This window comes from Lepisosteus platostomus, chromosome 15 (genome assembly GCF_059453375.1).
Source record: "Lepisosteus platostomus isolate fLepPlt1 chromosome 15, fLepPlt1.hap1, whole genome shotgun sequence".
Lineage (NCBI taxonomy): Eukaryota > Metazoa > Chordata > Actinopteri > Semionotiformes > Lepisosteidae > Lepisosteus > Lepisosteus platostomus.
Window position 1 is genome coordinate 19272682 of NC_142625.1, and position 22289 is coordinate 19294970.

The following is a 22289-nucleotide window of genomic DNA, read 5'->3' on the forward strand; positions in this document are numbered from 1 at the left end:
TTCTGAAACAAAAAGTTGTTTGGTTTTCTACTACAGACTCCAAAGTGAGTCCAAAGAAAAACAGGAGAATAGGCTGTCCACAGCTACTACATTAGTGCCTAATTACCCAACAACAGACACCTGACCAACAACAGACACCTGTCATCTATTAGTTCCCAAACATTTATTCTTCCTAAACAAAAAGAGGTTCTTGATAATATCCATATGTTTAAAAAGGTAGAACCTAACTGACTTTATTAAAATAAAATACTTAGGAGCTGTACTTATCCGTCATGTTTTCTTTCATTAGAAATTATTTTTATTAGGGAATTAAAAGGGAAATTCCCAGTTTAGGCTTTGCCAGTACTAGTAGAATATAATACTAGTGCTTCTCTATAAAGTTTTCAGACACAGCATACATAACGTCTTTTAAGAAAATACCGTGAAGCAACATATACAAGCATATATTTAACAAGTAACATGTTTTTGTGAAAAACTATACTTAACTCAATTCTGTTCTTGTATGTTTGAGATACTTGTTTGCATAGAAGGATATTCAACCTGTCTAAAAGTCAAGTGGGGAACGTTTGTAAGCTGTTTTGGTGATGCACAATAAAATTCACTTGTCTAAAGTAGTCAGGTCTACTAACTCTAAAGCTCTTATATTCACAGCAATAACAAAATGAAAAATGGTGGATATTTTTTATTTATTAAACCCCAGAACATCTTAATCTCAGAAAGTATTAACAGTTACATTATGGTAACAAGATGCATTCTGTAAATAAGGATTTTATACAGTAGATGGTTCTGTAGGTGTTTCTAGTAATGCTAATCTGCTAATTAAATTGAGTTTATCGTAATGTTATTTTAACTAATAACACTGTAACACTGTCTCAAAATTTAAAATGGAAACATCCTGACCTTTCAATATTAAATATTTATATATAGTGTTTTTTCTTATGGTAATAAGTTTTACTAGAACTTTGTTATGACGAGTGCACTGCAATGTGAACATAAGAGAATGAGATATCAAGTATTCACTAGTCTGCTCGTTGTATCACTTTAGCTCTATTAAAGTGGAAACCCCCTGGTTTTAATTCCCTTCTCTGGGATTTATATGAATGCAAGATTTTGGCTAAAATTGATCTCAGTAGTGTTGAGGGCCATATTGAGAAAATATTGGCTGTTCAACTGTGTTTTACAACTGTTTATTCTCTGAAAGGAAAAAAAGTCATCGTTGACATTGAAGAGTTACATACTGTTTATCCTTGCTAAGCTAAGAATCCCTTTAGGTTGTTCTTTTCTATTTTGTAAAAATCTGAGTTTGTGTGTCCTTTATTTTTCTAACCAGTGCTATATTATATAGTCCTATATTTCATTACTAACAAGTGTTATAAATTTAACGTTGAAATGTTTCATAGATACTAATAGAGAGATTTCTCTTCTGTTTTACTGTAGTATGACAGCTCACAGGTCTCCCTCAAAGCCTACCTGTACTTTCTGATCTCCTAGCAGCACTTGAAGGTGAGCACAGCCCTGGCTGGGGCTGGGGGAGATGTGCTGGACAGTGCAGAAGCTCAGGTGAAACTCGGGGCTCACAGCTGCAGAGCGCAGGAAATCGTCCGTTTGCAGGTCCTCCACGTTCTTCAGCTCCCCGGTGCTCAGCTGAATGAGGGACCCCTTCGTGAAGTGCGTCAGGACCAGGGGTGAAAGTGGAGCAGGAGAGGAAGTGGGAGAGGGCTTGGAGGTGGCTGTGGCAGAAGACTGTGAACGAGACCCTGCCGGCGAGGAACAAGAGTAGTCAATAGGCGCTCCAGAAGAGTGATCCAAACTGTGGCTGAGCGATCTTCCCCTTCTCATCATTTCCACATTCCTGTCTAGGGGAGAGAGTCCTGAGATCACCATTTTCTGTGCTGCTTCTGTCTCCAGTCCGAAAGCCATTACCTGCCCAGGGTGACTGTAAATTGGATAAGCTATCGGTGCCTGCAGAGCAGCAGGATACAGAGACGGAACGGCATAATAAATGTGAGCTCTGCCCATGGAGTTCATGGAACTGGAGGCATTCCGTTCTTCGTGATTGACTCTCCTTTTTTCTGTAGCTGCAGCTGAAAGTGTATTAACTGTGATGCAAGAGGCCTTGTCCTGCTGCGGGGAATGTGCTTTAGGGACTTCCAGTGGCTGACTGTCTTTAGCTGACACCACAGCCAGGCATTTCTGATCTCCCAGGTGTCTTCTCTTTCCATTGGTGTAGCCACTGTGAGAGACCGTGAACTCTGTCTTGCTGTGGTAGTCAGACTCTTGGCTCTGCATTGACCTGCGGATGTGCTCATGCCTGCTGTCCCTCCCATCGAGGCCATTGACCTCCTTTGCTGCAAAGTACTTCCTGTTGTCATGAATGCGATCTCTTGGATAAGCCGATTGCTGGGAGAAGTGGGGTCCAGGTGACAGGACAGAGGGACCTAACGTCTGCTTGCCCAGATTCAAGCATCCCCAATTATCCTTTGTACTTGCAACAAAGCCAGAATGGTATGAACTAGGTCCTCTGGTTTGGTGGAGCATCACTTGACCTGGTTTGTGTTTCCATCTCAAGTGATTGAGGCTGGAGTCGGCAGGGTCCACAGACCTTGCACACTGCTCCCTCCAAGTTGGTGAGCTTGAGCTAAGCTTGTCTCCAACCTGGCTAGAGCTATAGCGGTCTTGCTGTGGAGAGAGAAAGGAGATAGGCCACTGCAACGTCCAATCAGGCGGTATAAACTTAGGTGGTGGCGGTGGAGGTGGTGGCAGCAGATCTTTACTGTAATGTGAGGCCAGCAGAGGTCCTTTGGCCGGTTCTTTGCTGTCTGTTAGTTTCCCCCCAGTTCGGTTTCTGTAGGGTGGAGGCTGCTTGAAGTCGTCCTTCGGGTGCTGCTCAGACGAGCTCTGTCTCGAGGCTTGGAATTCCCTTTTCTTCGGCGGAAGGCATTCTTTGCCACGATCTGGAGCTGAAGTCATTTGGGCGTCTTTGCAGAAGCCTGTGCTCCCCCTCTGGTCAGGCTGTTTAGGTCACATGGGCCTCTTCAGAGAAGCAAGGGTTCAAAGAAACGCTTGTTCTGTAGGACAGCATCACTGATTGGCCAAGGGTCACTCTGCACTGATTGGCTACTCACCTGTACAGAAATAATAAGAAAACCAAATTACTAATAAAGAACCGGTTTCCGGGTTTGAGAGAGTACAAATACTCAGTGAGAAGTTTTTGTTCTTAAGGTTAAAGTATTCTCTAAATACACAAATAGAAAGGTTCAAAGCCACTTTGCTTAATAGCTGTAGTACTAATAGGAAAACCGACCAGTTTAAACTCTTCATCATACTTCATGTGAAAAAACAAGGCAACAAAGAACTACACCTGCTGGAAAAAGATTAAATGTAGTCCGACTACAGGAATCGTTCTGTAATACAAATAAAGGTACTTTGCAAACAGCCTGCAGTCAAGTTACTGTAGATAGAAAGACTATATAATAAGAAATAACCTTTTTGAGACCAAACAGCATTTTGAGTTGGTAAATATACCTGTAAGATATATTTGTAAGATGACCCACTTCTGAATGGCAGGCTTCTTGATGAAAAGATGATATCTTGTTCAACACATTCAATTGCCCTTGATTTTATATGGACTAAAGTAGGGGGGTGCTGATGTGAGTGTTACGGAGAGGAACATGGAACGTCTTTTCTTTCCTTCAAGAATATCGAGTTTAGTCACACTGAATTCTGGAAACTTTTAAACTTTTACGGGCAAGAATGGCTAATATGGAAACAAAGTATATACAGGGAGGCTGGAGACAATTTTTTCACAAAAATCCAAATATTCCCTGATTGAAACTGGCTTGACTTTAGGACTATAATTAAACAATATGTACAGTTTTGAGAATGGCCGGATCATTTTAATTAACTCTGGCTTGCGTTTCTCTCTCTTCTTGATTGTTTATATTTCCTTAGTGCTTTGCAAGGCAAGCAATGCATCAAATATATCAAGTAGCTTTTGTACTAGATACCTTTATAAGGTAGAAGTGAACAGTTCTTGGTAGAAGTGAACAGCTTGCTTGATTCTAGAGCAAGCTGTAAAGTTTTCTGGGATGGAAAACCCACTGTTAAGAAACCCATTTCAATAATAACACATGATGTATCTCCGAAACCAGATTGAAGTCTGTAATTATTAAAACTAATGCCACCATTATTTATAAAATAGTTAAAGCAGAACTTCAGGTTAACAGATCCATTGTCTGTACTGTCAGAACAGCAGTAGGTGTTCATTGTACACTTGTCTGGACTCATGAAGGTCTCCCTTGATGCCTAATTAACCCAGGGTTCCCAGCTTGAAATCTTGTATTCTTTGGGTTCATGCCATTGTTAATCATGCCTGGAAAGCTGGTAATGGTGGCATGAGGAACATTCTAGTTTGCCTGACTCCAGGTGGACATTAGCCCATGGCAGAAAACTATTGCATGATTGGGCAATTCAGCTACTTATTTCTTTTTTTAGATACAAGGAGGTCAGGAATAAATACAGTGTACTTTTCATCCCGTATGAAAAGCCTTTTTTATTTTAAACCAACTTTAGTATGCTTCATTATTTATAAGAAGCATGGAGACAGTGACAACAAAATACACACAGTACTAATACAAAACACCTAAAGCATTTGCAAAGTATAAAGAAATAATTATAGACACCAGTAATTCTTGATTATTCCAGCTATGTAAAGGAACATTTATGTTCTAATCACTTCAGACTTCGGAATGAGTTCATTTAGCTGAAAGTTGTGTTTTTCTTGAAAAAAAAACTTCCCAGGATCATATAATAGATTGAAGCTCTGTTATTAGAATTTTTTAAAAAGAAAGAAAATCCCTGTGAAAAGTACCTGACAATGGAACGTTTACCTCGCATTAAGTGAAACACACTTGATGAAGAGATTTTCACATTTTTGTAACGGTAAAACTGTTTTAACTGTTTAGTGGAAATGTATTCAAGGGGGTTTTCCTCTCCAAAAATAAGCTTTTCATACAATGAAATCATGGTTTTTCATAGTGCCAGTACGACTGTTTTCATCACACTAAATACTCATACTTCATTCTGATTGGAAGCTTGGCTTAAAAATTAGCATTAGCACAGAAAGGCAACTGTTACAATGAAAAGATGTAATGGAGGAGCCAGAAGGATTTGAAATGCAAGTATTCTTTTTAACGATGAGCTTAAAAAGGCTTTCTCAATTTAAAATAATCAATAAAAATACAATTTTTAACAATTGTACAGATTTATTTAATCCACCCTAAATTTGTCCTCTGAATTGTTTTAGCTAGTATTGTACAATACGTTTCAAAACCAAATTAAATGAGAATGATCAAAGTGAAAGTGGTATATTGTCCCTCCAAACTACTTCCACTGTAGTGTACCTCTAGCCGATGTGCCGATTCCAAAAGGTCTACTAGTAAGTAGTTAAACTACTAGTTACTGTGAGGCACAAAGACACTTTGCAATGCTCCTTACTCAGCGAAATCCATTCAATTATTAATCTATTTACACATAGAAATCTATCTACACACAGGAATCTATTCGTTTTGCAACAGAAAGACCATTAACGTTGATTGCAACAGAAAGACCATTAACGATGAATAGCATTAATTTAGAATGGCTGTTACAGAGCAGATTCTGGTGTATTACTGTATAATTGTTCCTATATGCTTGCTATTTCTGTAGCTATTATCTGTGAGGAAACCATAAGCAGGGTAGGGATCTTTGCACTCATACAGCAATTATTTCTAGGAACAGAGAGCCTACTTTAATACATGTTCAAACACGAAATCATAAACAGCTCCTAAAGACTAATGTAATGGATTTTCAATTTTCTTAAAAATAAAGAGCAGAACGTCTAATCATTTTGTCAGCACAACTCAAAGTATTTTACTAACAAATACTTCTGCACTATCACTAGAAACATCTTAGGCTTGCTGTGACAGCAGAGTATGTTCTTAACTTTTGCTAGAAATTTATGTACTGATAGTAGTAGGTAAAAGGCAGGTAAAATGATTAACGTAGTGTGCAAATAAATACAGGTGCATTGTTTTAAAAGACGTGAAACTCATTAGATGAGAAACATATATATAAGCCTTTCTCATTAAATAGGATACAAATGATGTAATACAGATGTTTTAAGAAACACATTTTGCAAAAGACAAAGCAACATTACTGTAATGACTGTGATGGTTGTGTTGTGATCAGAAACACATTTACTGTTAGCTTGCATGATAAATATCCTTCAAAGAATACACAACAAACCAAAAACACCTTTGTTGTTTATTCTTTTAAAAATGATCATATTTCTTAAATGCAGGAAAGTAACTGGTTTCGCACTTGGTATGTCATTGATCTTGACTTCCTAAGACTTACTTCAAATAATGTAGAAACAGTGGTAACTAATTAATTAGATCTGTGAAGTATGCTGATAAGCATATAATAATTAAAGAGCAGATGCTTGCATTCACTTGAATTCACTTACATTCAGTTTCTGCACATGATTATATCAAAGAAAGAAAAGCAAAGCCTGCATTCTTTTTGAGAAAAAGAATGAAACCTCTCTTTGAGCTTTTATGAAAATAATAAACTACATTTAAAGCATTGCGCATCGTACCTAGCAATTTACTGTTTAACTAAAGCAAAAATCTAGAAGTAGAAGCAGCTTCTTAGTTGTAGGTTCTATGTAGTACTTACTTTTCCAGTCTCAGTCACCTAACTAAAAATGCCTCTGGTATCATAAGTAGTTAAGAATGTTAGGTAAACAAACTCTTAATTATAAAAAATATAAATGAGCAGTACCAGTAAATCCAGCCACGATAAAATCTTTATCATACATTTATCTTTATGAGGTTACCAAACAAAAACAGCAAGAGGAACAAATTAATCAATTAAATGATCAGATAACAATTGTGTTCCAAATCTGCTAAAACTAAAAATGTTCTATCTCACAATTGTGTGACACATTGTGTGTGCCCCTCCCTCCAGGTGTTTTTCGTAACACTGCACTCTTGAGAATTACCAATAAAGTTCTTAGGTTCAATTCATATACATATACATATACATATACATATACATATACATATACATATACATATACATATACACAAATGTAACAGCTTTTCTGAGTTGAGGAGTTCAAGTGTTATACAAAGCAAACTGCTCAGTTTATTTAACATGGAATTTACAAGATTCCAGGGCTCATAGCAATATCTTCAATTGTTAATGACTGACCTTTGCTCAAGATCTCGGTCTAGTCCTTTGAAGTCTTCACATTTTATTCCACATGGTCAGAGTTGAATCACACACACATGCATGAGATCCACCTAAAAGACAAGCCCCCTTATTGCGACTTGTGCATGCATGCAAATTCATGTAAAATTAAATCTACTGTCCATAAAACGTTGACCAACAATGTAAAGTAACCCCTAGCTATGAGTGAAAGTTTGTGTCTGTACTCTACCTACAGATCTGACTCGAGCTTGCACACATGTCCTAGGAAGTGAGTAATTGCAAGTAATTTACCATGCCATCAGGACCACGTCAGCTCCACATCGCCACAATACCAGGCCGGTTGCTAACACCCACTCGCCATTACTCACTTAGAAAGGGCAGCACGGCCAAGGGGAGGCACAGATATATATATATAAATTAAAAGTACTTTAAAAAAAAAAGGCTGCAGGCTTCCACATGTCATGGAGACAATGAAGTTATGAGCCATATGAACACAGAGTGCTGCTGAAACCAGACTCAGCCCACACCATCCCCCAGCCTCTACCTGCTGACTCAAACCCAAACTTCACAGCACTCATGAGACTCGCCATGTCATTCTGGGGTAGTGTGTTTTCAGTCGGCCTTATCTCGATGGCCTTTTTAGCACGTTATATTAATAAACGATGCACTTTAGAAAAACATTAAACACAAGCAATCACAAAAAATGTTTTTTTTTTCAGATTACAGGATATGAGCTTCTGTAAAAAGTCTTAACGCTGTGATGTATGAGACAAGACAGAGACAGGCTTGCTGAGCTTGAACAAGTTAACCTTTTTGAAATTTCTGCATGTTTCTTTTCTCAGTATAAAGCCCACCGCTGTCTCACCCACTTGCTTTTTTTGTGTTGTTTACTGCTTGGTCTGATTATGTTTTTTATCTTCAGCGAAATCTCCCTCCTTCAAATATTCACACCCAGTTCTGTAGAGGTCCATTGCTGTCCAGAGTCTCTAGACTCATGTCTCCAGAACACAGACATTCTTTTTACATGGTATATGTCTTAGGTTTATTATACAGACAGAAAGAAAAACATCACACATAGAAATAATACTAAGTAAAATTTTGGGGGTGGGGCCGTTATACCAGTGGGTTTGCTGGGAGGATTCAAAAATGGCTAATTTTATAACTACCGGTAGATCTGAGAGTCAACAGCAGAGCGTGTTGTGTGTGTGAAATTAGTGTGCTTCTGTAAATCAATATAATGCTAATTTGAATCCTTAAATGAATGTGATTCCGAACACAGCTGTGTAATGCATAAGTGATATAATATGAAGCATGTAAAATATCTACTGGCACGATGCATATCCACATCTTGCCTTGCATTGAGAGCACGCTGTGGAAACTGCACTACGGTTTTGTGGTTGTAAGTTAGACAAATTGTTCATTAGAGTCAAGGCCAGATGAACCTTGAGAGTCGTGTTAGTGCATTTAGCTTTCCTTCTAGTAAGACACATCCAGCAAACCTGAGTTTTAAACATACTTTGTGCTATATCAATATTTAAAAATAGTTGCATGTAAACAGCCTTTTTAGCAGTGTTCAGTGTTTTGGGTTGAAGTAAGTTCAGTTTTACAAGCAGACATTATAGAGTTGTTTCCATTTATGCACTATTTCAGGATAAGATTTAATTTTGTATTTAAAAAAATCGTTGGTAGATACAATAGCTTTACCAGTGACAAATTATTGTGAGTTTTTATCATACATAGGGACTAAAATGTTGTGTTGACATTTTTTTATTCTTCTTTCCTTTTAGTAATGAAATATTACTGATGTTTTTCACTTTTTTGTTGCAATGAGACTTAAAGTGTGACTTTAATTAGGATCCAAAGGTAAAGAAATTACAGCAGAAAAAAGTTATGACATTTCTTAAAGTTTTAAAAATCTTGTTGTTACACTCAAAATAGGAAGGATCATAACATAATTGAGAACTTTTTTAAAAGCAAACACATAAAGTGACCAAAGAAGAGAATAGTAACATACCAACTCTAAGCCACACTGTTAAAAGACAAATGACAGTGAAGACAGTGGTGGCCTAAACCAGCTGACAAAATCGAAAAATAATACTAAGGCAACCAAACATAACAGCATTTTATGTACAGTATATTTATATAAGTTCAGATCATCCATCCATCAAATGATGTATAAAGGAAACACTGTTTCTGAATTATTAATAAAAAGCACAGACAATGAATCTAGTTCTTTAGTAACATAGATAGACTGAAGTAGTCACAACTTATAATTATTGAAGGGTATGCCAAATAAAGGGTTAAACAATAAAAATGCATTATGGAAAGGAATGAAAAACAATCAAGTATATAAAACAGCACCATTAAAGATGAAGCAGCCAGTTATCTTTACTGTTATCTTCGCTTTCAAGCTTTATGAGTGCTGACTATTAGGAATATGAAAACACTTGAATGCATAAGTATTTTTTCAAGCAGATATGTGCATGTGCAGAATGGTGCACCAAAGTCGTCTATCACAGCTCAATTAATTAGGGAGAAAAGAAACGTGAGTGTGAAGCTCAGATAAATGTTTAGATTGATCTTCAATGGAAGAGCTCCAGAAATCTATCATCAAAAAGGAATGAAGAAATGATTCTGTCTTGATATGCTGAATTATATTTCCGCTTGCAATTCTTTTTAGTCATTTATTTTCTTAAGTATTCCCAGCACCAGTAGTATAGCAAAGACACAGCAGAATTTATCGTCATATATATATTTCAGTTATTTGGTTTTGTCTGGAAATCAAAATAATAAATAAATACAGTAATTTGGATATATTACAAAGTAATGACAATTCCACATGCATATTTGTCTTATTTTACTGTTTTTTGCCATTTAAAAATATCTCATTCTTGATCTATTGAAAAATAATCTTCAATTTCCAGATATCTCCTCTGTCCATCCCTGGACTTTATTGTTGCTGAATTGGTTTATTGACTAAATGCCAGTAGTTATCAACATCTCACAACCTCAGAAATCTACATGCATGTGCAGTGGATGTTTTCTGCGAGCATGAAGAGTCTGAGAAGCACCCTCACCCTGAAATTCATCTAAAAAAGTGAAAAACAGGAAATAATTTAAAATTAAAATTCAGGGGAGTCATCTTTCACAGTTGCTTATGTAAAATAATGAATACCTGATATTGTCTTCACACAATTGTGAAAAGAAAATGTGTTTTTTCTTCTCATTTTGAAACAGTCTGAATGTTCTGGTTGTGATAGTAATACAGTTCTTACAGAATGGGACAAAGTTGAGTGCTTTACATATGTTTAAATAGTCTGAAGATAATGCCTTTTTCTCATGAAGACATGTTTATTACTGCACTTTACTATAACCCAGTCCTTCATATATGCGTAATTACCATATTGAATAGTGCACAGAAACATGTTGCAGACCAGACTATGGAATTAATAACAGATCTCCATTTCAATTAATATATATATCTGAAAAACAAAACTAAAACAACATTCAAGTTTATGTGATCGCCATGTTGAATTTTATTTATTTTTTAATCTTTCCACCCAGAAAGTACTATAAATACAATTTTTTTAAGGATTCTTGTTTACAGACAACATAAAAGTTCATTGTCCATTTTCAACTTATTTTTTTAAAGCTGTGATGCTACTCTGTTGAGTACTGTACATATACTAATAGCAGACTTTCAGTTACTTTGAAGAGAAGCACTTATTCCAAATTTTTATCATTTTTAAATCTTAATAAATTTCAATAGTACTACTACTAATTCTTGTTGGAAAGCAGTTGCATTCCAACTATTTATTCTATAAACAGCACAGATATTACATATAGAATAAATAAAACAGGGAAAAGGTCAATGTTCTGGTGCAATTTAGACACTTGTGGTCTAATTTAAATATAATGGTGGCTTTTTATATTTTCAAAAGTTTAGCCATTTGAATAAGTTGCTGTTTAATTTATTTAATGCCTAGACAGTATGCCAAACATTATCCTACAAGTCAGTACTTTAATTAGGCTTTGAAGCCATTTATAGGCAATTCATAAAATAAGAAAATAGAAAATAATTCAATGAAAACAATGTCATTAAAATTAAATATGATGATAGTGTAAGGCTTAAAAGTTGATCTCTTGGTAAAAAATGAAATCATATAGGAAAATATTAAAAAACAGTCCTTTGATATCAGATCATTGTCAGAATTTTAATTGTTATATGGTTATATTACAGAAATAAAAAAAGCTGTCCTTAAAATTAAGACTAAAATTATTTCAAAATAATGAAAACAGCAAATTTACATTTATATAAGAAATTAATTAAAAGAAATTTGAGAAGAAATAACAAATATGTAATACCGAACACAATGTATATACAGAAATTATTTTAATGTTCAAAATGTACCACAAAAATACATTTCATAAGTACAAAAATAACAATTAAATGATGCAGTAATTTAATTCAACAGGAAATCGTAGACAGTATTTATATAAAAAGGAGGACGGTTCATTCATTTAGGATGACAGAATTGGATGTAGAAAAATGCTCATGTTCTATAAAATACATTGAAAACATTCAGTCATGCTCTCCTGTTGATGACTTTACTTCTCCAGAAGACTCAGCTCTCTGAGCTGTTCTTAACGTTTCTAAGTGTCAAGAACCAAGAACTCAGGTTCTATTAGAATTAGATTAAACTAATATGTAACTTCAAACTGTTGGTATCACAATGATCACCAAAAAACAAAAAAGAAACAGCCATCAAGGATTTACAGAAATGAAATCAGAACTGCTTGTACTGTATTTAATAATCATATGCAAAAAAAGGCAGTGTACTACTGAAGATCTGTCTGTATGTTCTTGAGCTGCAGGACAAATACACAGGACCTCAGTCCTTGAAACTTTCAATAAAGTAGCACCACCATTTGTGGCTCAGTAGATAATTGCCTGTGTAGGCTCAGCTTTCATTTTGCAGATCAAGGCAAAATGTGTTTGGTTTTAAGTTTATGATACTGATATTCAATTATTTGAAATATTAATAATAGTTATAATAGTGCATATACAATGTACGTTCTTCATAGGAATACATATTCTGTGTATACCTTATAAAGAAAATTACTCAGACATATGTATTTAAAAAAAGGCTATTTAAGAGTGTTTAAATCTCCATATTTAACAATTAAACTTCAAGAAAAACAACTATTAATTAGAAAGGAAAGCTATAAAATTTAAGAATATCCTCAGTTAGGTCTTTACCATCTTAGATCTAACTAAGGGTTTGCACCGCCTCCTTGAAAATACTGAAGCATCTTAAAAATTCCGAGACGTCTGTGCGTCCTGCAGGCACTGAGGCATAATTGTTCAGTGCTCCCTTGTCCTCTTCACTCCCTGCCCTCACGGCAGCTGTCATGTTGCAGTGAGAGGCTGTGCTTTAGCCATTCACCACTGCAATCTTTTCACAGGTTTACAGTTTCAAGTGTTTTACAGCACTGCCCCAGGTTGAAGGCGCCCAGTGTTGACTCTGCTGTGCAGGAGTGGATGGTTGCTCACAAATCCTTTCCATATCTTTTTGTAAAGGTGAGGTGTTTATCAGGCTGTTGTAATTAACAACAGCATCACTAACTACTTTTATCTAAAACTGGATAAATTGCATTACAGACTCATAAGGAATGATGTTAAGTGTTATAATGATGGAACTGGTGAAGGAGCTACAGTATATGAATGGACTATGATCTTGCATACATTGAGGAGTATCTGTGTGCCCTTATAAACCTAAAGAATAACACAAAAACAGTTTAATTTTTATTAATTTATGCCTATGTAGTTTGTCACCCATTAACCTTATATAGGCTTTGTTTGGAATTGCCAGTGATAACTCAAAACCTGCATACGTGCTTTTCACACAGCTCAGAAAGGATCACCGTCATTTTAGGAAACTGGAAGAGACCAAGCAAAGGGCAAAAATCTGCAAGTAATGTTTGCTTAGATGTGCAGGTGCAGGATTCCTCTGTTACATTCTGACCGGTAAAAGTTATGCAAGTGTTCACATGTAGCTTTTGGATAACTGAGTGGAAGTGGTAATCGCTAATCTATGACCCATCTCCTGCAAGTGGCTGTTGGTGCTTGTCTGTGTGGGTCAATTGACACTCTGTCTGCCAGAATCTAACTTGGCTGGGCGTCCATTTGTCTGGATATCCTTTTGAATGAGGGTTGCAATTTTTGGATTTGTTTTCTTTGTATTAACTGTGGTTGGGCTTAAGACCCATTGCAGAAAGTTGCACACAGCATTCATTTTAAAACTAAACTGGAAATGGAACATTTGTGATTTGTCATCCAATTCATCTTGTTGTGCCATATGTAAATAATTATTAAGCAATTAAATTATTTTATGTATTATTATTGATATTGCTGTAGCATACAATGTTCAAATTGTATATTAGGAACCTGGTTTTGGTAACTATTAAAATTGGGTCTGGAATGTTTCAGTAACCTGGTATGGTATAACTCATGGCTACAGGCAGGGTGAATTGATTCTTCTGAGAAATGGCATCTATGTACTTGTGTGAATGACACCATATTTCAAGTGTTTGAACTTGGAAAAACAATTCATTTAACCAGAGAGAAAGAGAAACAGTATGAATTACGTAAGACCTTTGTAATGATACAAAACCTTCTACAAATCGCCTCTGACTTTGCTTCAAAAGTATTTAATATAGGGCACTGGTCAGAACAAAGAGCAAAATTCAAGATACAGTTGCACTGATTAAAGTACAACTGAGCAGGAAATACAAGTTAATTATTTATTGCCCATCCTACCACCAAAATCCCAAAATCTGGTTAATTGCAGCTGCTAAAAATGTATTGTAAACCTCTAGAAAAGAGAAATCTGTAGCTTCTGTATGGTGGATATAAAGAACTACTGTATTAACATAACAGGGGCTTGGGCATGTGACTGAGCTGATTTACTGTACTAACACTAGGCCATTGGTGCCCTCTTTAGGGCATTCAAAAGACAATGAGTATTTTCCATACTTAGACAGCTATATGAATCCAAATAATTCAAAATAAATATGTCCATTTTGGTAAGAATAAGAATTCACAACTTAAGAAGAGTACTCTTAGCCAAATCAAATTTACAAACTCAAAAGAGATATGAAAAGCTTTTGCAACTTAAATTATTGAACGCTTCTTTCCTGAGGTACACAGAAAGAGTTTCATGAAAAAAGCTTCACTCAGTATAAATTGGAAGAATTTTATCTGAATGACAAACTATAATCAGAGTTTGAATAAATACGTTAATTTCAAATGCAGTTAATTTACATTATTACAACTAATAGTATCTAGAGCTACAAACCAGGTGACACAGGTGGAAACTACAGGAGTACAAAGGCTTGTGAATATCCGGAAGAACCTACACAGCCATTTTGTGATATTCTGGCTTCTTTCAAGAAACAGCTACATGAGATCCCTGGATCAAATTGCTCGGCAGAATAACCTCCCGTTGTTTGTAAATGTTCTCATGATGACTAAATCGTGATATAATAAATGACCTTCCTGCTGGTACTAAACACGCAGGTTTATTTATGGCATCTATGTTGATCACTACATTTTTCATTTAACTAAAGAAGATGGGGGTGGCATGGCGGTGTGGAACTGTTTCACAGCCCATGGGCCCTGGGATTTGTGTGGATTTTGTGTTTGTGTGTTTTTTTTTTCTCCACATGTGTAATCGAATAAGTAATTAAAAAAAAGGATGAAAATGGAAGGCGATCACATTCCTATTTTCTTTTTCTTTTCAATGCTGTGAAACACCTCCATCTTGTGATATCACTTTCCGTCCCATGCAGACTGAACACACAATGGTAATGTGGTTTTAAATGGGATTCTGGGGTTTTCATGAAATACAAGTAATAACCCTACATGGATTGCTTCCTTTGAGCCCACTAGCTGTAATGATAAAAACACTATTTAAAAACAATGCCAGATAATCCCCTAAACTCCTTAAGGTTGGTAGAGGCTAAAACAGGCTTAGTACAGTTACCAGAGATCGGAGAAAATCCCATACATTGTGTAATGCAAAAAGAAAAGCCTAATGTTAGCCCTTAAGGTATAAATAGGGGTAGCATTCTTGTGTAAGAAGGATTTTAAACCAAGTCAGTTAAAAATATTACACCAGTAATTACACATAAGTAAATTTCTCTGTGCCACAAACACCACTTCCTCAGTCATTCATACTACAGTTACTTCAATTATTTGTGTTTTAATATTGCAGAACTACCATATACCATATTACTATCTCAATTAGAGATATATTTGGGTAAATGTGAATCTTTTACGTAGTTTTATTATTCCCTCATCTGTGAGTCAGAGAACTGTGCTCCACTTTTCATTTCCTCTGATTCTCCTCCCCCATCTGCTTTTTTACATTTGAGAATCTCCCCTCCATTAACGTGTCTGTGTTTCTGTATCTACGATGGCAAATGGTTAAATACACACGGCTAATCAATATCTGGTTTATGTTTCAGATTGTTTTCCTTTACAGACAAATGTGAACAGAAAATGATTTTATGTGCTGCACACCAGATTCTAAATTAAAAACAAAAAGAAAGATTTGTTTCATGGCGATTTGGATATTAGCTTTTTTTTCAGCTGGATAGTAAGAGAAGTGAAAAAAAAACAGGATTTTTGTTCAAAATGTCCATAATACATCATTCAAACTTCGTGTACCTGTATATAATTTTAGCATTTGTCACACTTTGTTTTCGTACAGTGCAGTTTACCTCCTTTGACTCCTTAGTTCTATTCTTTAAATTGTTTTTTAGTTTACATTAAATATTGGAGTGTCTTTGACATCACTTCATATGCTAAAGAATTTGTAGAGTTTAGCATGGGTTCAAAATGGTTTAGCAGTATATACCGTGGCATTAGTCAAAGTGTGAAATTAATATTAATTTGTAAGTGTGAAATGTATTGATATTATTCATTATTTTGTGTTGAATTAGACGTCAAGTAAAAAGATCAGTCAGATGAAGACAAGGCAAAGAAATTGAATTGAAGCTATTGATGACTGATAAAAAAACAATACATAATAACACTTCGGATACGCTTCATTTTTTAGTAATTATTTAGGGGGAACAACAGCTGGCTATATCTATATTTAGGAATGCGATGAGATGAGTAATTTATTTCTGAGTAAAAATAACATTGTGTAATAATAGTACCTTCCTGTTCATTTATTTAGTTAATACTACTGCTACTGCTGACAACAGTAACAATAGTTAATAAAATGAAGAGATATTGAGTCATGTTATTTAGTACTCATGCCACTGAATTGACTGTTTTTCAATGTGTCAAGAAGTGCAAAAAAGACTCTATTCTATTTACAATAGTGTATATTTTAACCTACAGCTCTAGTTCACAAAGTGTTTAATTATGTATTTTGAGGGTGGCATTTTGGCTCAGTGGTTAGCATTACAGCCTTGCACTGCTTGGGCCCTGGGTGTTTTAATTAGGACCTGAGGTGCTATTTGTATGTCCTCCACGTTGTCATGTAGGTTTCCTCTGGTAATTCTGGTTTCCTCCCACAGTCCAAACATGTATTGGTAAGTCGATTAGCTACTGGGAAAGTTGGCCCGAGTGTGTGTGTCTGTGCTTGTGTCTGTATGCCCTGCAATGGACTGGCATCTCATACAGAGTGTACCCCGCCCTGTGCCTATTGCTTGCCAGGATAGGCCTTGGCTCCCTCTTGATCCTGAATTGAAAGAAGCAGTTAGAAAATGGATGGATGCATGGATTAACCATTTTGTGTTATTATGGAAGAGTCATTTCTATAATTACAAAAAAGAAAAAATGTTTGCATAGATTTAGATCAAGGGAGGTTTACCTTTCCATGCTTTTCTGTCTCTGGCAAAGTGTCTTCTCAACAACAAATTTCAACAATAAATACAATGATCCATCTTGGACATCACTCAGTTGATGTTTTCTGTTAAACCATTTTGATTTTTTCTAGGCTTGAATGCATTTTTCATCAACTTAACATGGTTTATTATTTTTTAACCAGGCTTTTAAGAAGGCCTTAGGGATGCAATAATTGTCATTGTCAATTAACATGTAACTGATTTCATATATATGCGAGTTTCAAAATAGCATGGTTTAATTAGGTTTCAAATGCTGATGTTCGGAGAATCATTGTCAAAAAGGTTCTATGTATTAACAAGCCTTCAAACAGCATTATTTTTGTATTCATTGTTTTCATAGAATAGTCGCAACAAATTGATTATGGCTGCAGCAGTCCAGGAACTGATGATGCTGATGTTAACCCAATGCAAAGTCAGTGCAGTCCTACTCTCTGTCAGACAATATCCACAAATGAATGTAAAGCAGATGTGGACTGACATCAGCAGATCAGTCTGTACACGGCTACTTGCTACTGCCTGTGGTTAATCCAGCTATTAAAATCCTTCTCGTTAAAAGGCTAAGATCAAGATGGGAGGAAGTCAAAAAGTGGTAGCAACCGTGGATTTCAAGCCTCGTTAATGACAGTGAGAAGAGAAAGAACAGTGACTACACAGCTCCAGAAATTTTCAACATACTGGCATGGCCAAAGCTTATGCAAATATGTGCTAGTCTGTCCCAAGCAGCGTGCATGGCAAAAGGGGTTATAAAAACTATTCATCTGCAAATGTACCCGTAAATGAACTTGTAATGGACTGGATCCCTGTCGAGGGTGTATCCTGCCTTGTGCCCAGTACTTCCTGCGATACGCTCCAAGCCACCATGACTCTGAACTGGAAGAGCAGTTATTAAACGTGATGTGATGATGATGAATTGAAATCGCTCTATGGAGAAATTTGAAGGGTATCAACTGATGCTCTAGATTTTTAGAATTTGTTAAAATACTGTGCCAAATCACACTATTGCATATACAACAACATCATTACCAGCTTGCAGTCTGATTTTATTGGACCTCAGAGACTTAGCAAGGTTAGGCCTTCTCAGTGATGGGATGGAAGACCTTAAAGGAAAACAGGGTTGTTGCTGTAAATGATTAAGGGATGCTGGTGGACCAGTAGGTGATGCTAATCCCTTTGGACCAGAGATGTCCAAATCAATACACCAGTGTGGTAATGGGGCACAAAGGGGTACTCTGGGAAGTTCAGTCCTTCCAAGGAGATGTTCAAATGAGGTCCTGATTACATGGCCATTAAAGATCCTATTTCTCACTTATTAATTCTATGGGTGGGGGAATTTCTAACTGCACCACCTGCTCTGCTTTGTAATGGGGCTGTTGGCTGAAAATGGCTGCCGCATGTCACACAGATAGGTGCTGCACTTTGCTGGTGGGTGGAGTGGGTCTCTTCTTCTGTGTGAAGGGCTCTGGGGTCATTTGGGATGAATATGCTTTTGTTATTACAATCCAGGTAAGTTTCCTATCAAGCCTGTCCTGAGCACAAATTTGGGCTTAAAACAGTTTTAGTGAAATTACATTATACTTTTACAGCAGGTTGTGCAGCACAAAAATTCAACTATATTAGGTTTGTTAAAAGTAACAACCAACAGGCACAAAGAGCTATGTATATCAAAGTGTAATACACACTGCTAAACTGTATTTACTTGTCATTGCCAACTCTATTTTATTAATTACGAATTTACCTTACTGTTTACATTTAGCTGTTATAGCGCCATTAGTTGTAAGGATGAAAAGAATTATAAAAATGCATTATACCTATTTAAAGTAAAAAAGAAAATTAAGGTGCACAGATAATAAAATAATCAGAATAATCATGTAATCAGGTACACAGAATAATCATTGTTGCAGTATGGCATACCAGGGAACAAATGCATTGTTTGTAAAAAAAAAAAGGTTGTCAATATAATAATGTGAGTAATGACATTATAAGTTGTATTAGAAATATTAATTTTTAATTTAATCAGTTTTTAATTAATCCTTTGTTGGGAAACTCATAAAGTCATCGTAAATAAACTGTATTTTTAGCATTTTACCCTTTTTTGGCAGAGAGGCCAACAAGAGAGGGAGAGAGAATAACTATATTATAATAAATACATAATAAAAAGGTAAAATACTAAAAACACATTTAAGTAATATTAAATACGAAGAGCAACACTCAAGAATTAAGTGTTTTGAAAACATTTCTGTGCAATACTTCAGTCACTGCAAATGTGGTGAAGACCAGCCCCCTGGATGTAGGACGAGGAGCCTGAGACCCTCCTACAGAAAGAGGAGTGGCCCGAGGGGTAGCTGCACAGGTCGAGATGTATATGTATGTTATTGATAGTTGAGGAAATGACACCGGGAATTATTACAGTTTAGAACAGCAAAGGCCAGTTGAACTGATGCTGTTATCCCTCCTAAACATTTGTTATTAACTTCATAGTTATTTAGTATTTCATGTTTGGGAGTATGAGAAAGCAGTGTGCTTTTAATTATTATATGATTTAATTATTATTTATTGTAGTAAACTCATAACTACTGAGAAATCAGACAAAACTAGCTTCCTCATATTTGAATTCTTAACAATATGGAAATTGGCAATGGAACGTTTTGACAAATGTACAGTGCTTCAAAGCCCTGAACAATAGCACAAGACCAGGCCTTGAGTAGGATAATGGAAAAAATGTTGTTAAGAGCAACATTCCTGGGGAATGGAAAATGCAAATATGTCGCCAACACCAACCTCAGACAGAAGGTCTTTTTTCCAAACCTTAAAATAAAATCAATTGGAAATCCAATCCGGCTGTGAATCAAGAGTAAGAAGTACGTAGCCTGAGAAAACAGTAACCATCGACAGGAGCAGAGAGGTACTGAAAAGGCTCTGTGTAATCTGTGGCATAGAGCAGTGTGACAGGAGCTACAGGAGGTCACTCTACATTTCTAAGCTCTAAATCAGGGGCTATCACATCAAAGCTGTGAGACCATGTGTGATTGTGCTGCCTGCTATAGCTCAGTGATCTTTAAGGCCTATACTGTTTGCTTCTCTCACTTTAACTTCACATAGTAATTAAAATGCCAGCAAAGTTATTCACCAATTAACACTCCATACACCAGGACAAGTATGATAAATTGTATTAATCGTTACTGGTTTATCTCCTCTTACCTTTGGTTATATGTACAGTATGTCTCTATGTGGGCTAATGAACCTTGCTGTGGAGCAAAAACCCTTTGAAACTCACCTGTTAAATATGGTGGAAATTTAATTTTTAAATTCAAATGTCTTTTCATCCAACCAATGACATTCACTTCACTTTCTCCTTAGAGGGTCAGAGTCAGCCAAACTCTAACAGGTCATTAAAAGGCACAAGGCAGGGCCACACCCCAGACAGGACGCCAGTCAATCGGAGGACACAGATTCATTCACACACACACACATCAGGGAGTGTAATTTTGGAGACTAACTGAATGGAATATTTCCTAATGTAACTGAGAATTTATGTAATACTATTGAAAGAAGAGTTGCCTAAGGCCTTTTTCAAGGGCAAGCACCCATGATGAACTGCGCAATGGATATGCTTTTCCTTTTAAAAATTTCTAATGTTTTTAAAATACTGTTCATTTCAGTTATACAAAAGACTATCATTCACACTTTGTTGCTCACTATGCAAGTGCTTCAGGTGAGCTTTTTGACAGATTTATTTTCTTGTTCTCTGTGCAGGTCTTTTCTTTTGCAAGCCTGGTAGCATTATTAGGGGGAATTTATAGAGACGAACCAAATCCAGATACAATCTTTCCGGCACTGAACTGCAGTCTAAAGGCACTATGTAATATTTAGCTGAACGAGATCTCAGCCCTTCCATATTGTATTGCAATTTGTGACAGAAGCGTATCTGAAACACAAGCTATACAAACTCTGCTCTGCGCATGAAAGTCACATCATGGGGATCATTCTCTTCTGCTTCTAAAAGCAGAACACTAAGTTAAAATCATAGCAACGTTCACTAAAGCGCAGTGGCACCACAGAGATAGAAAAGGTAAAAATGATAGAGAACAGAGACATAAATAAATTTACAGCTACAGCAGCACTAAATGCATTATGTAGTCTTGAAAATTGCATAAAACAACACAACATAAAATGAAAAATAACCATGTATGATTAACTGAGAAGTCATCATCTGTATGGCTGTCTTCCATATCCTTCCCATAGTGGTGCTTAATTTAGTTGATTAAGCAATAATCAGAGAAATGTAAGACTGGTGCTTTACAATGTTCTGGAACAATTAAGCACTTCAAAAGGAAATCCATCTGTCTGTACTCTGAAGTGATTTAACAGTCCCTGTTGAACTCCTGCATCTAGCAGCAGGATTTACGTGAACCAGCAACACCCACTGACTCATTTACACACAGTACATTATGCATGAGTGTGTTCCTGTAAAAATAGATTTCTTAAAGTCACAGCACCCTCATGTTAACACGCATTTTAATGTACAGAATCCGAGTTTAAAAGGGCTGACGTGGCTTCCATGCAGAAAGGCCTTTCACAAATTTGAAATTTGATTTCACAAAATCACATGATGTCTTTCATCTATGTGTGTATCCTAGTTTATACTTTTTGTGCTTGATCACAGGCTTGGTTTATGCTTTCCCACACAAAAACCACTGAATGCCTTCTTCAAAAAAAAAAAAGGTAATCAAATATTAAGTGTTGTGAAGACTTTGTCTTAACCTTCTTACAAATCTAATTTGCCACTTGTAAATCTGCAAAAGTTATGTGGCAATTGGTGGGACAGAACTGCACCAAAGACAGAAATAAAAGCAATAAAAAGCAGATATGTTAGCAGAAAGTGCAGTAAACTGTATTATTGTATATGTTTTAGTAGAGTATGCAAGGCATTTTATTCTAACAAATAGTAAAGGGCAACATTAAGGAACACAGTGCATCTTCATGCAGTGTTTTCCTGTTCACTGGTTGATATGACTAAGATATCCAGGATTCTATGGTATCACAAGTATTATGTACCACTTCACTCACACCTTATTACAGTGCAGAGATGACTTCACAGTGAAGGATCAGATTGT

At 36.1% G+C, this 22289-nt stretch overlaps 1 protein-coding gene across 3 annotated transcripts in view; it reads right to left on the reverse strand.

The window, feature by feature from the left end:
- LOC148648170 (uncharacterized) overlaps positions 1–22289 on the reverse strand; it is a 28183-nt gene that overhangs the window by 4538 nt on the left and 1356 nt on the right. Inside the window, exons 1-2 of one of the 3 annotated variants that reach the window (XM_088607598.1) lie at positions 7546–7714; positions 1471–3125 (exon numbers count right to left, since the gene is read on the reverse strand). In XM_088607598.1, the coding sequence (XP_088463724.1) occupies positions 1471–2970 (1500 nt within the window). In that variant the 5' untranslated portion in view covers positions 2971–3125; positions 7546–7714. Of the gene's footprint in view, positions 1–1470; positions 3126–7254; positions 7500–7545; positions 7715–22289 lie in introns of those variants that run through there. The other 2 variants (XM_088607597.1, XM_088607595.1) reach the window with 2 other exon arrangements.